This window comes from Falco naumanni, chromosome 3, assembly GCF_017639655.2.
Source record: "Falco naumanni isolate bFalNau1 chromosome 3, bFalNau1.pat, whole genome shotgun sequence".
Classification (NCBI taxonomy): Eukaryota; Metazoa; Chordata; class Aves; order Falconiformes; family Falconidae; genus Falco; species Falco naumanni.
This window is the reverse complement of record NC_054056.1, coordinates 19,160,855-19,175,618: the sequence shown is the minus strand read 5'-3', so window position 1 is coordinate 19,175,618 and position 14,764 is coordinate 19,160,855. Positions and strand designations below refer to the sequence as shown.

Genomic DNA, 14,764 nt, shown 5'->3' with positions numbered 1-14,764 from the left:
AAGGTATCTCTACTGACATGCTAGGAGGAAAAACCTCGGGAGAACCTGCTGTTTATAGACTCCCTGCAGACTGTGTGCTGTCAGGCTTCTCCCTGTCAAAATCCTGGCTGCTAGCAAGGCAAACCCTCTCTGGGAAGGAGCTGTTGTGAAGCCCCATGTGCCTGCTGCTCTGAGCCCTTGGGTCCAGTCACACTGACCCTGGGAGTGCCACCGAGGCACGAACATCTGTGGTACTTGCTACACAAGTACTAGGGATGCTTAAGTAGTTGAGCATTCCCGGGGATGCTTGTAGTGGCCGTCGCTCCTCAGCACGCTGCACAGGGCCTGGCACATGGCACGGAGCCTCCCGTCATGTGCCTGAAGAGGGCTGCGGCGGGCGAGCAGCAGCTCACGGGCTCCCGCGGGGGAGGTGCACGCACAATCCGGCTGCTCCCTGTGGGCAGGGAGCAGCGGGGCCGCCCCCGTGAGGGCTCACCGGCACCGGACCTGGCCGCAGGCCCGAGGACGTTGCCTCCGCCCGGGGGCAGTAAACCGCCCTCCGTCTCCCGCCTGGGGAAGCCTCGGAGCGCAACGCGGGGCCGCCAACGAGCCGCTCGGGCAGAGCCGCGCCGCCATGCTCCCCGCGCAGGGGGACTGCAGCACCCAGCATGCCCCGCGCGTCCCGCCGCCTGAGGTGCGCGGGGCCCGGCGGCCGCGCTGCCTGCCGGGAGCCGTAGTTCGCGCGTGGGTGCGGAAGCGTGTCTGCAGTCGGGAGGGTCGCTCAATAGACCCACCACTACCACCACCCCACCCCGCCCCGCCCCGCCACGCCACGCCCCGTCCCGTCCCGTCCCGCCCCACCCCGCCCCGCCCCGCCCCGCCCCGCCCCCTACACACACACACACACCCACCCACCCACCCACCCCACCCCCCGCGGCGGAACGGCGGGACAACCTCCCCCTCCGGTCTCCGCCCCCGCTCCGCCGAGCGCGCCTGTGCCTTTAAGGCCGGCCGGAAGTTCAGCGCCCGGCGCCTGCGCAGATAGGCCGTGACCTCGCCGCCTGTGGGTGCCGCCGGTGACTATTGGGGCACCCCCGACCCCCCCCCCCCCCCCCCGGCGGCAGCGCCAGGCTGCGGCCCCCTGCCGGGCCAGCGGGCGTTGCTATAGCGACCCGTCCCCGGGTCCGGGTCGATGGAGGGCCCGGCGGAGCGTGGCGGCGGGTCCGGCGCGGAGGGCCCGGCGGGGCTGGTCACGGAGATCCGAGCGCCGGGCCCGCGGCCGCTACGGCTGCTGGAGTGGAAGGTGTCGGTGGGAGCGGCGGTGCAGATCGGGTCGGTGCTGGCGCTGTGCGCCCCGCTGCCGCCCGCCCCGCGCCCCGCCGCCCCGCCGCCCAGCGCCGCCAGCGCCCGCCCGCCGCGGGCCGGCCCCGAGCGCAAGCTGAAGGCGGAGCGGCCCGGCGTGGTGCGGGAGCTGTGTGCGCGGCCCGGGCAGGTCATCGCGCCCGGGTGAGTGCGGGGGTCGGCGCGGGGGCCCGGCGCGCGGGGGGGCGGGGAGGGTTCGCGCTCTTTCCCTGCAGCGGAGCAGGGCCCGGGCTGGCCGCGGGGAGCCGGTGACCGCCGGGCCGCGCCGGCGGTGCCACAGGCGCTGCCGGCCCCTCCCGCCGGTGCCGGGCCGGCCGCGCTGCGCTCCCCTAGCCGCGGGCGGCGGGCAGGCGGGCAGCGGCCGCCTTGTCCCGTCCGTAAGCCCCGCGTCCCCTTGAGGGGCCGGGCAGCCGTGCCGTGCCGCCAGGGAAGGGCCTTCCCCAGGCTCCGCGCGGGGCAGCGCGGGGGGCAGGAGGTGGAGGAAGGGTGCGGGGACCTGAGGACATGATGCCCCAGCCCCTCGTTCCCGAGCCCGTGCTGAGCCCACAGCCCTGCCCCCGCGGGCTGGGTGCCCACCGCCGACACGCTCGGCAGTCCTTTCGGTTTAGTTTCGCGGTTCGCTGTTAGGCTGGTGCAAAACTCGGATGGCAAAGGGATCGTTGCCAGTCTACGTGCCTGTGGCTGTTTTAGCGTCTAAGGCTTGACAAATCTAAATGGCATGGCACAGTGTGAACGTTCAGAAGAGCAAGGCGTTCAATGAGAATAGTTTTAACAGTGGCTTTGTCTTGATAAGACTGTGCGTTGGTCGACTCTTAAATTGTTAACTGGCTAATAGTTAGATGGGGCCTCTCAGATTTTTAGGTTACCTTGGGTTAATTGCTTGCTACCCTGTACTTCAAGCAGGTTTTTTTCCTCAACAGGAAACCCCTGAAACGCTCTGCTTCCTCTGTTTTATGACAGCAAGTTATTTTCTTTTATTGCAGTTCTCTTGATTTTTGGGTGGGTGCAGCCAGGCCTAAACTTTCTTGATTGAAAATCACCAGTACATGCAAAACATCTGTGTGTGGAGGTGCTCTCAAATATTCAGGAAAAAAAGCTATCTGATTCTGGTTTTACCAGTCAGTAACATAAGGTGTTGCAGAGGAGATAAGAGCTGTGTTTTTCTTGCTACAGAGAGCGCTATTCTTTCTAAGATAAGACTGTGGCTTTCCTTTTATGCCACATCAGCGTTCTGTAGCACGAACAATCTTTTAATATCTGACTTAGAGCAAAGGTGCCATAAATGCTAGGTTCGACTAAAAATCTTAAAACTCCATACGCATATGAAATTCATCTTGATAGGACTGAGTAGAAGGGGAGATAACTCTATGTTGTCTTTCCACTGCATAACACTTGGCAGGAAAACCAAAACAAAAAAAAGTTTTTAACTGGTGAATTTAAACAACTTTAAAATATGCTGGGTCTGATGTAGCGGCATTTTAGGTTTAGGTTTTCTCTGCATAAGCTTTAGGACTCAAATGCACCAGTCTTTATAGAATGCTTTTACTGGATTTGTCTAGTCTTGATTAACTTTATTATAATTAGCAAGTCCTTGTTAAGTCCTTGTTTTGAGACAATTAGAAAATCAATACTGTTCTGTATTAGTGTTGTTCTTGGCTTCTAAAACATTTTTGTCTTGTACTACTAAAAGTTGGTTCTCAGTATTTGACCATTGCTACACATTACATTTCTGGAATTTTGACTTTTCAGTGTGTGTTCTCTGGTGCATGCTGTACTGGTATTTACTGGGTGGATATGAAAGAAAAATTCAAGCAAAGAGGTAGAAGAAGCATGACCTAAGGGCAGTAGAGCTGGTCAGCAGTTGGAGATAACTGCATTTCTTTGGTCACTTAAACGTAGGTTTTTCTGGTGAGCATTTAATCTGTTGCCTGCAGCTTCCCATTTTGTGGAATGGAAATAATAACATTTTACTACCTATCAGCAATATTTAAACATAGATTGAGGTTGTGGAGTATTAAAATAAAAGTGTGATTAAGGGAGATAACATAGCTGAAATTAATTCAGTATATCCAGAAGGTAATACTTTTTTTTTTTTTTAATTCAAACTATCCAAGGTGGTAGATGCCATTTGCTGCCCTCAAAAAAAAATGGGTTTGGTCAGTTTAGCTCCGAATTCTCTATAAACCAAATATATGTGCAAATGTTTGTCAGGTACTTAAACACTTTAGAAATACTGTTTCTATTCCAAATATTTTCCCTTTTTATTAGAACATGAGAACATAAGTTGATTAAACCTTTTTATCTGAGGGTAAATAATGTGACTGGCTAAGTTGTTTACCATGTCATTTGGGTCATCATTGTTTCTGAAAATAATTACATCCTTTAGGGTAAGGCTCTCCCTCTTAAGACGATACATGTCTAAGTTTTGGTTATTTTGCTTTTATGTTAGGTATGAGATTAAATCATTCAGTGCATGAAAGTAATTTTCCATATGTATAGCACTTAATTTTCTTGTAGTTTGATTTGCCCACTTTCTGGCATTGGCAGTGGTGTAAGCTGTCCCCAGGGGAGAGGATGGTATGGGTGGGCCTGACAGCCCGAGGCAGGCAGGAGGTGGCTTTTGCTTGTGCTAGCAGAGGTAGGCTTGCATCAGATGTCAAACTAGGACTTGAGAGAGGAAGATGTTTGACCTGTTAGGACTGCAAAGAGCAGGGATGACAGTGAGCAGTTAATGAAAGATCTTGGATGTTGATGAAGCATAATTTCTGTGGGTGCAGGAGCAACAAATAAAATGTCAAAACCTGCACTGCTTTGTGTATTATTAATGCCAGTTACCCATCAAGGTTAATCATTCCAAAGCTGCTACAGGTATGTCAGGATTCTGGGTTGGGTCAGTGTTTTATCTTATGCAAGTATTTACATAAGCATTTCTACTGTGAAATGATTGTCCCCTCTCAGGCCCTATTGATGGATTAGACTACTACTAAAGTCTTTTGGAAGACTACTGAAGTGAACAAAATAAAATAGTTATTACCTGTATGTTTCAACTGGATATCTTTGTGTCTTACTAATAGCTTTAATAGCTAAAACTTGCATTCTTCTACAGAACATAAAGTATGTGAGTGTTGTAATAAAATTCTTGTTCAAACCTATCTAGATTCTAGTGAAGCAAAACTTGTATTTTCTCTTTTTGGAGAAGATAGCAAGAAAGAGGTGGGAATTTGTTCTCTAAAACTGTAGATTTTGATGTATAGATTTTGATTTTTCTATCAAAAACTTTTTTATATATTTAAAAAATAGATCTCCCTTGGGGTATCTAATGTCACAGAGCCTCAGGGCCCCAATACTTTTCATCTTACAGTCTTCAAGGGGAATAAAATGCTGATGAATTACAGTTTATTTTGAAGTGATGACACCTGTAATAAGCTACAGGAAAAATAACTTGCTGTTTCAGTTATTACGAAAACATTTGTGTCTATCTTGTCAAATAGTCAGTGAGCTTATTAGAGTCTACAAAATAAGGTCCTTGCCAAACACTGAGGATTGTTGAAAAATGCTTAAAATCCTAGCTTACTATGTCTCTCACCCAACTCCTTTTTACCCTTGGATTCATTCAATATTTTTATTATATGCGTTTTGGTACGTGGCTTTCCAACGTGTCTCCTGGGTATCTTCCCCCCCCCCCCCCCCAACACACCCCCCCTGTCCCTCATACACTGTGATGCTAAGGAAGCTGTCTTTTTAATACATCTGTCTTGTGTTTGCTTGAACTTGATACTGAAAAAGATCCAAATTCTAAATGAGGCGTTTCCATCCTTCATTACATTCTTTTTCTCATCTTCCTAGTTCTCTGGCAAGTAACAAATTGGGAAGCTTATGCTAGAGCTAATAATGCTGAATGTTAGAGTATAAAATATCTTTTCTATGTGACCATCAATTTTCACAAAACTTGTAGGAACTTCCTTATCTAAAAGAACCAAGCTGCTCAGTCAGGTTTGGTTGGAAGGAGGCATCAGGCTCAGAAGTTACCAAGCGGGGTGGTTGTAGCAGCCTTGTGTCTGCAGTGCCTGGTGCAGCTTCCTTAGGCCATGGTTTTGCAGCTGCTTCAGGCTAGTAAGAGAGCTGGCTGGAAGGGATGCTCACGCCTCTGTATGCCTCCAGCTTGCAGGGATGGGATTTGGAAATCATGTAGCTAAAGATGGCTTAGTCTTATTTTTTGGTTTGTTTTGTTCCTTTCCATCCTTCCTACCCAACCTCCTGTGAAACGGTCTATACTGCTCAGTTGCTGCAACAGCACTGTAGTGTAGGGAAAGGGAGGGTGGTTTATCCTTTCAGCAGTAGTCTGTATTTTTAGGTCAGATCAAAGTGATTCTGTGAATGCCAGTAGAGTCATTAGGGGGATAAATTACATGTCGACACTGGGAAATAACATTATTGAAGTTGTATATGTCCCATATTGGCATTTTGTATGATAACCTTTAGTAAGGTTTCTCCTAAACCAGGGGATTTTCTGCTCTGAGTTCTTACTGTAAGTTGCTTATCTTACTTGAGCTCAAGAACTTTGTCACTTATGTGAGGATATGCAGAATCCCACAGGCCAGCAGACAGAGTGAGATAGCTCACGGGACTTTTACACATCCCATTGTCGAACTACAAGCTGGTTATAGCTCTCTTTAGAAATGTGTATGTTTGTAGATGTCTGTGCTGGAAATAGACTTTTACCCACATTGTAATGGATTCTTTCATTGCTGTCTAGTTTCTTTACTGTATTTTTGAGCTTTGTGTCAATACTAGAGTTGTTTAGAAAACCACAGTCTTTTTCAAAGGCAAGTGTGCATGTTATTTCTTCTCTGAAACTGCCACATGGATTTCCTTAATTGTAAAACAGATAGTCTTCTGAAGAGAAGATGTATGGACAGAAATTCTGACTGGAGGACTGTAATGAGACCTTTAAATTTTGTGCTGCGCAATACCTAGCCCTAGAACAGGAAAGGATTTGAAGGGTTTGAAGAAGGAAGAGACAGATAAGACACTTGCTTTGAATTGTCTTAGAAGTTTCTATCTTGACCTAAGACTGTGTTTTCCTTTGAGAAATCTTAGTAGTACAGCTTGCATGCCTGTGTGGAACTTTCTGGTTTGCTGACTGCATGTTTGGTGTTAACTTAAGGGCTGGCCCTGGTAGGGGTCCGAGCTGTTTGGATTTTCAAAGTCAGTCTTACCCAGTGGAAGACTCCCCTTAGGTAATCTGATGACTGAACATTTGAACTCACTGAATACGAATGAATATGGGGTAATGGTGATGAATATTTTGGGATCTCTTTTTAAGAATTATAATAGACTATTCATTGCAAGTTGTCACTTAGAAAATATTCTTACAAATATCTGTTTTGTATAGGCAAAAGTAATTAATCTAAGGTCTTCTGGCGCATGTGAATAGTTGAATGTGCAGCAGTTGCCTTTTGAAGTATACAGGGGAGCATAAAATGACTTCCTGGAAGGCAGGTAGTATTGCATTACTGTTTATGGTTCAAGGATTTTGACTATACATTTTGTCTAGGTTTTGTTTTGCTGAACCCAGACCTACGCAATTGGAAATCTCACCCTTGGGCTATAGGAGGAGGATAGATACTGTTGCTAAAAGGAGAGACTTACCATCTTCAAAAGACTTTGGACAATGGAAAGGTTCCCCCTCCTTTGTTGTGGACAAGAAAGAGCTGCCATATGTAATGTGTACTGTGAAACTGGGGTGAGAATTTCTCACTGTGTTTTGTAGAATGTCACAACAGTGCTCAACAACTGCATGTTTTCCTTCAGCATCTATATCCCTACTTCTAATGAAGAGGTGCTGCTTGTCTGGAAGAGTGAATCATTGTTTCCAGTCAGTAAAAACTCTTTCAATTGGCCTCAGACTAGCCTGTTGATGAAAAGGAATTAGCCAGTGACAAACACATGTCATTTCTGAGAGCTCACTGTATCTTCTCTGATGTTTTCTGAAGTGCTGGTTCTGTTGAAAAAAAGGAAGGGGTGGGTGTGGGGTGGGTGGGTGTGGCGTGGCACGGAGGCGCTGGGGGAAGCAAATACAAAAACCTGTTTCCAAAACAAAGAGCAAAGTTTTTTCTGATGGGACTGAAGGATTTAGATTTAGGGTGACCGGGCTGATGCTGGATGATTTATACAAGGTATCATTCAGAGAACCATCTAGATCCAGAAGGACTTCTTTCTGTTGTGTGTTCCTATGGAAAAGGTGGCAGTGTACCATGTAGATTACTTCTTATCAACACATCAATTTTTTTGTAGTATGTCCTTTTTTAAAGAGAGGATGGGATAATGGGATATTGCCAGGCCACTATTTCACTAATAATCTTTTAAAAAAACCCAACACTTTCCTACAATTTTTTTTGAGAAAAAGATAGGACATAGTATATGGATAGGCAGTGATTTAGACATTTAGAGTAGAACTGAATAATGCCGATTTGTGTGCATTGTAGTTCTTCCTAGTTTAAAAATTGCATCCAAAACTTGGCAGTATTCAGCTGGGGTGTAAGGCAAAAGGTCTCGGTGCAGGCTGGGTGAACTGTGTGAATCCCCATTCACAGGGGAGAGGTTGAATGGGCAGTTCTAACTGAGGAAGGCATCGCTCAACAAGAAGGGAACTTAACTAACTTTCCAAGTAACTTCGCAGCTACTTATAATACCTCCCCTTTGTGTGCTGAGTGGCCTTCTAAACTGTTGCACAATACTTTCAGAGTGTGTGTTGGGATTCTGGGCTCGTGTGATGCTGCTGGATGTCCTGACAGGCATGCAATGTCACGTGGCTCTTGCCAAATGTGGAGCTGCTGCTCCTTGGTCTAAATGCTGCTGCATAACTTGTGCAGTGTTGTTCATAATTGCTTTTAAGGATGTTAAGAGTTATTAAATTTTCCTATATAACTGTGTTCATTTGGCTTAACAGCAAGTCCCAGAGGAAAACATATGCAGAGGGTAGTGTCACAGTAAGTTTGTCACAGTATCAATAAAGGAAAAGGAGAGGAGGAAGCTGTTAGATTTGAGGATTCTGCATCCTACAGTAAGCTGCTTCACATTTTACTTGTTGTTTGGAAGTAATAGACAGAGGGACCATGATTGCTTAAGTGTCTTGTTCTAACGAAGAAGGTGATAAAATGTTTGGAGAAAGTGTAATGCCCATACATCACAAGGCTCTCCCAGATTTGTTATGAAGCAGCAAAACCCACATATATAGCTTTGCTGCAGGCTCTGTGTGTGTCAGACTGTCTCTTCCTCGGTCATCTTTCTCTGCTTTGGTGCCCAGGCCGTGTTGGCGTTCATCTGTAGCTGCTGCTCTAGAAGTGTGCCTGCAGGTGCAGAAGGCAAACCAGATCTGTTCAGGTAAACACAGGTGATCTTGGCTGGGGGTGGGAGTGCAATGGTAAGTTGGTCTGAGATAAGGGGAAATTATTTGCCTTTCCCTGGAGAGGTGGGGGATCTGAGAAGGTATACACCTCAACAGAACAGAAAGGAGTCAGAGGTGGGATTAGTCCAGGACTGCTGTCACCTGGTCTTGAGGCAGTTTAGCTGTGTATACTGTTCCTTAACTGATGTGAAAGTTGAAGTGTGGCTTGAGAAAACTGCAGTTTTAGGTTAATTACTCTTCTGTCAGTTAGAAGAATGTACAGTCACAAATGCCAGTGAAGTAGGCAGTGTTCATAATATAGATGTGTATATATATCTATATATGCCACTTGGATGACTCTGATTTTTGATCCTGCTGTCAGATGGATGTTGCAGAACCACTGAGCTTGTCTTGAAGTGTGTGTGCTAAAAAGCTGCACTTCAGTGGTTTAGAAAATGAATACTGGGATAATGGAAACTTTGTAGAAATGTTTCCTTTGAAAGCTGCAGGTAGGTTTTCTTAGGAGCTGTACCATGCCTCATTCTTCCCTTGCCAGCTTTTTCTGTGAGTGAAGTAGTTTCCCTTTTGTTAAAAAAACAAACAAACAAAAACAACAAAAAAACCCACAAACAAACAAACAAAACAAAAACAACCCAAAAAAACTTATCATTTATTGCTTTTGCTCTGTGATTCTTATACAAGCAGGTGCTGATGGCAGTGGATTTATGAAATGCTGAGAGGGGAAATCATAAAAGATGAAATCCCTTCTTTAGTCTAACAGTGAAAATCCTGGATATTCATATTAAAACTACAGTCACAGTTCATTGGTTTTAGATTTGGATGTGTTCTTAAAGCTACTATGTTTTAACTATTTCAGAACATCTTTTATACCCTGCATAATTCTTACTTTTCTAAGATGTGTTATGTGGTAGAAGGAAGCTGGCTATGATATGTGTTATGTTTCCAGCTGTAACTGACATTAATTAAGACTATTGCTGTGATGTTTATGTGTAGAAATTGCAAATACCTCTTAGAGATGCTGTCAGCAGTTTGAAGTCCCATGGGGCTTTTCCAATAACGTTTCTACCTTTGGTGTAAAGTACTTATGTTAAGTGTAGTCAGGGAGTCAAAGGATGCGAGTTTACTTTGATTTTACTGTTACTGCTTCAACTGGTAGTTGTCTCTTCAGTTAAGAATATGTAACCTGTGTGTAAACACAAAAGTAATTTTCCAGTCTCTGTGGCCCTGTGCTGTTGGATGCAGTTCCTCAGCTCTCAACCAGAGTTGTGCTGCAAGTATTTGGGAAGTGCTGTGTGACTGCTAACTTTGCAATCAGAGAGAGGTGGCAGTGGAAATGCAAATGCATAAAATAGTAATGTCACTAGTTGATGATAACTATGGGGGCACGGACTGCGGAACAGTTTGCTGCTTCAGTGGATTATTGGGATGTGACAGCCTATTTTCTTCTCTTTACTGTTAAAAGTACTGCTTAATACTGAAGAAACAAGTTAGAAAGACATGAACTCTTCACTCTGTACTCTTGAATTCATTCTGTATGAACTTCATTGTTTTGAGGGTTTTTTTATGTAAAAGTATGGAGAACTATATTCCTACCTTTAAAAAAAAATAGGTTTGAGTTCTCCCAAATAAGATTTTAGTTAGTTTGTTGGGTTTTTTTAATCTTGAACATTTTTAATTCATCTTTGAAAGATTCACTAGACTTTATGTAAGGGGCAGGGCAAACTAATTTGCTGCATTTGAACCTTGTTATTGTACGTTGTTAACTTCTGACATGGCTTTTTGAAACGTGTAAGAAGCTCTGCTCATAGATGTGTGCATGGAAGGTTAGAGAGGGTTACCTCCTTCCTTGTAATGCCAACTCTTCTCCAGAGATAAACGGAAATACTTCCTTAAGGCTTGCAAATCATGGAAATAGACTTCATGCTTAAGGCATCTTTTGGGTTATAAATAAAATCCAGAAACTCTGGGCCTGAGTTTCTCACGGCATTCATGACCTACATCTAAACCTGAACAGATGCCTTGTCTGAAAAGTACAAGAAAATGACTTTTCAGCTTTTCTGTTCTAAGATGTTTTAAAGTTCACACACATCTTAACTCATAATGGTGAATAGTTTGTGCTTAATAGAAAAAGAAAAAAAAAACCACATAAGAAATCTTGAGGCCCATGATTTCCCCATTAGCTTTGGAGAGCTGAGATGATGCCTTGAAGTGTGAACCTAAGCTTTCACTTGGAGCAGCTGTTATTATATAGTTACTGTAATTAGAAAGGTGTCTTTATCCTGATGTTTGCATCATGCTAAGATAGGGCATGGGTTTGGGGAGTTTTTTGTTTGTTTTGGGGGGGTTTATCAAAATGGCTCCTTGGTTGGGTGAGGCCTTTGGGGCTTATGCATTTTTGAAATACAGCCTTCTCTGCTTGCTTGTTCTGGAGTGTAAATCAAATGAATTCTGTAGAGAACTGATGAGACAAGTCTTGCAACATCTGGAGGAGACTGCAGGCCGTGTGTTGCCCATGGCAGCAAGGGCCACATGTACTTGTCATTCTTGGTATTTTTAATCAATTGTTCAAGGACTCTCTCTGCTTCTTTACAGATATTGATGAGGGTTAATTAAATAAATCAATACAATGGGTTAAATATCTAAACTGTTACATGGTGACTTCAAGGCGATTAAGGCTTTGAAAAATCCTTGCTACAGAACTGGAATCCTATGTAACAGAGGCTGTAGTTCGATGTAAATTGCGCTTGAAGGTTCTTTGTAGTGGTTCTAAATGCTGCAGCCACATACCACAAAATGTTCTGGTATAAGCTAACAAAAATACCACTGTTTCACAAATTTATGTAAATTTAAACTGTAGAAGCAGGCTTTAAGTTGAATCATACTTCATCTGTCTGCCGTTCTAGTCTTATGACAGCTAAAAGATTGTGTACTCTTATTTGTTCTAGATCAGTTGGTTGATTCAGTAATAATTGGTATTAGTAATCATTGATCTGAGATGTGTTTAGTTGGTATTTTTGCCCCTTGACAATTTGCCATTAACACCCCCTCAAGCATGCTGCAAAACCTCCCTGGGGGCTTTTGTTCACCTGTACACCAGAATTGCATTTTGCTGCATTAATATGGGTTTACATCTTTTAATGCTAATTGCAAGGGCATATGGCATCAGATTGAGAACAGTGGCTTTAAGGATGACAGCTTGGGGTATGTGACTTTGTGGTATTTGACATCTTTGTTTATCCCAAACTAATCTGAGGACACCCAGCAGTCTCTTGGCTTTTGAGAGATAATTGTGAGATACAAGCAAGTGCAGGGCAACAAATTTTGTCTGTTTTCCCATTCTCACCTTTGAAAAACTGCTATATTTTCTATGCCAGTGCATGGTTTCTTGAAAGACTTTGTTAATAAATAAAACTTACATCTCCATGGCACAGAGATGTTCAAGCTAGTCTTGAACAGATCAGTGAAATAAATGCTGGCAAAGTGGCCTCGTTAGTGTGGGGAGAAAATGGGAGTTGTTGAAAGTGCCTCTGCCCTTCCCCAGTCTTGGCACTGTTTGTAAAAACGTTTGCACCACTGATCTTTTCGCATCAGTCATCCTTGTTGGACTCCTCTATCAGCTGCTCTGAGACTTTAAATCGAGCAAAAAGCCTGGTTAGTCCTTCTACCTTGGGAGACTGAAATAGTCCTTTCTGGAAGTGCCAAAGGAAAGGGTGGGCTTTCAGAGGAAACAGGGTGGGCGAAAAAGAAGGTAAGCCATTGCCCTTCTTTGGCAGCAAGCTACTGGAGCAGTTGCTTCTGGAAGTGGAGCCAAGCTATATCAGAAGGCCACAGCTAGCGTGCTAGTTAGACTAGTTCTGAATAACAGAGATAACTGGGTACCTTTAAGGTACAGCTCTGTAGTTTTCTTCAGTGAAGTGATCTGATGGCCATTGTATTCGTGTGCTGCAGCTGGCTGATCCCCCAGCTGCAGGTAGGTGTTCTCCTCCATAAGTCAGCTCAAGCAGTTCTTGCTCCTGTCCTTCTATAACTCTTGCACTTGCTGCCGTCATTCTTTGCTGCTGAAAGTGTTAGATCATGCTGAAAAAAACCCAGATTTAAAAAATAATAAAAACTTTAGGGGATTGCTCTTTTGTTTGTGATGGGTTCACTGAAGTGAACCAGTTAACAGGTTGCTACAACTGAGGAGTTGCAAACTGTAGCGTAGCTATAAGAACTTTACATGCTGGCTTTCCTGCTGTAGTTAACCTACTGGGAACCACAGCCACGGTTGTGCTTGATACAGAATTCTTACATTTGTAGTCAGCACTAATGACCAGGCATTAGAATTGGCAAAGGCATTGACTTCCTCTGTTAATTAAAGCAAAATGCTTGTGTTAGGTTTCATGAAAGCTTTCCTTTTTTTTTTTTTTTCCTTTCCCATGCTGCTGATTGAAAGCAGATATTGCTAAAAGACTTTGGTTTAGAAACAGTCAAAATATGTAAGTATGGAAGCACTGGGAGAACAGTGATAGGCTTATGGTCATCAGCATCCTGAGGCTGTTAGTTAATGTCCCTATCCATGACTATTGCAACAAAAACAAAATTTTGCTATAATGGCACACCTAGTATCTCTGTTTCTTATTACAAGCACATCTGGAAAGAATGTGAGTAAGATCCTGGAGTGGGTTTCTTTATTTACTTGTTCAAATTTCACTTAAATCCCATTGTATTTTGATACTTAAAAGAAACTGTGTGAGCAGTTCGCTGTCCTGTTGCAGCCCTTTGGCTCTCAGGGTGCATATTGGAATGATCTACACCCTTCACAGCCTCCTCCCAAAAAATGTGTGCCTTTCACAGCCCAGCAGCTCATCCTTAGTTCTTGACTCACTTGCATAGTTGTGACTGTAAAACTGAAAAAAACATTTTGCATGTTTTGTGGCAGTTTTCCTTGGAACGTTATTGTTTTAAGTAGCTGATGAGCTCTGCTTATCACCAAGTGGGTCCTGGAGAAGTTTTGGGAGAAAGAGGAGGATGCTGTTAATGCTGCCAGCAGTAGGATATATTGTAATTCTTAAGATTTGGGTGGGGGGAAATCTGTTTCTTCTCTCCAGAAATGGAGTAGGGAGTGGCTCTGTTCAAGTGGGTTTTACTCATGACCCAGAGAACAAGCAGAAACCAGAACCCCTATTTGGTATGTGTAGCCATTTAAAAATAGACATGCACACTTTGATTCAGCTTGCTCTTATCTGATAATTGTCTTGGATCTTGGCCATTATATCTTGAAAGTCCCTCACTTCCAGCAGTAAAAGGAGTGTTTCCAGTTCTGAAACTCAAAAAGGTAATCTAGCTTGAGTTCCATGTTTGTTCTTCCATAGTATAGTCCTTTTTAGTAATTAAAGCATATGTGCAAAAATTTTAAGTGAATAAAATACCTAAGTTTGCTTAAACCTTAGTATGAGTTCAGGCCTTCTTTCTGCAGCATTAAGTAGTATGTGGGGGTTTTGGGGTTTTTCCTCTGGGAGAAGTCTGCTTAAAATCCTGACAGCTGTACTTGAAACTTGACCAGCTTGGTAATATGGTGTTCAGAAGTTTGCCAGTGCGCTGGAGTTCTTCCTCTGCTCTTTGTGTTAAATGTCATAACAGGGAATGGTGTGGCAGAGGGCTTGGTATCATGTACTTATCTCCAGCAAGCATCGTAAAATTAAGTGTTGTGGTCATATTTAAGTGTGCAGGGGCAGAACTGATACTTAGTGGTGCTGTTTGGTATGTGATAAGGCATAGTGGTGCTGTTTAGGAACAGTATTGATAAATAATTTAGTACTCGTAATTTTCTTGAAAGAATTTCTGCTCTGTTAAAATCAAAAGGATTAGTTGATGCGTACCTGTATGTGAATGGAAATGCTTGTATGCCTGAATTTGAATCATACCTCAGCCCAGGAGTATACCAGCTCCTCCGGTCTCATTCCTGGAATGTGACGTTACCTTGGATGCAAAGCAGAGAATGCCTGAAGATATTTTGGCTTCTAAGCTGGC

General features: G+C 44.2%; 1 protein-coding gene across 1 annotated transcript in view; it reads left to right on the top strand.

The window, feature by feature from the left end:
- The first annotated feature begins 1,091 nt into the window (after window positions 1-1,091).
- The window catches only part of CTDP1 (CTD phosphatase subunit 1), a 110,610-nt gene continuing 96,937 nt past the window's right edge, over window positions 1,092-14,764 (top strand). Inside the window, exon 1 of the mRNA XM_040586283.1 lies at window positions 1,092-1,485. Within this exon, the coding sequence (XP_040442217.1) occupies window positions 1,172-1,485 (314 nt within the window). The 5' untranslated portion in view covers window positions 1,092-1,171. The remainder of the gene's footprint in view (window positions 1,486-14,764) is intronic.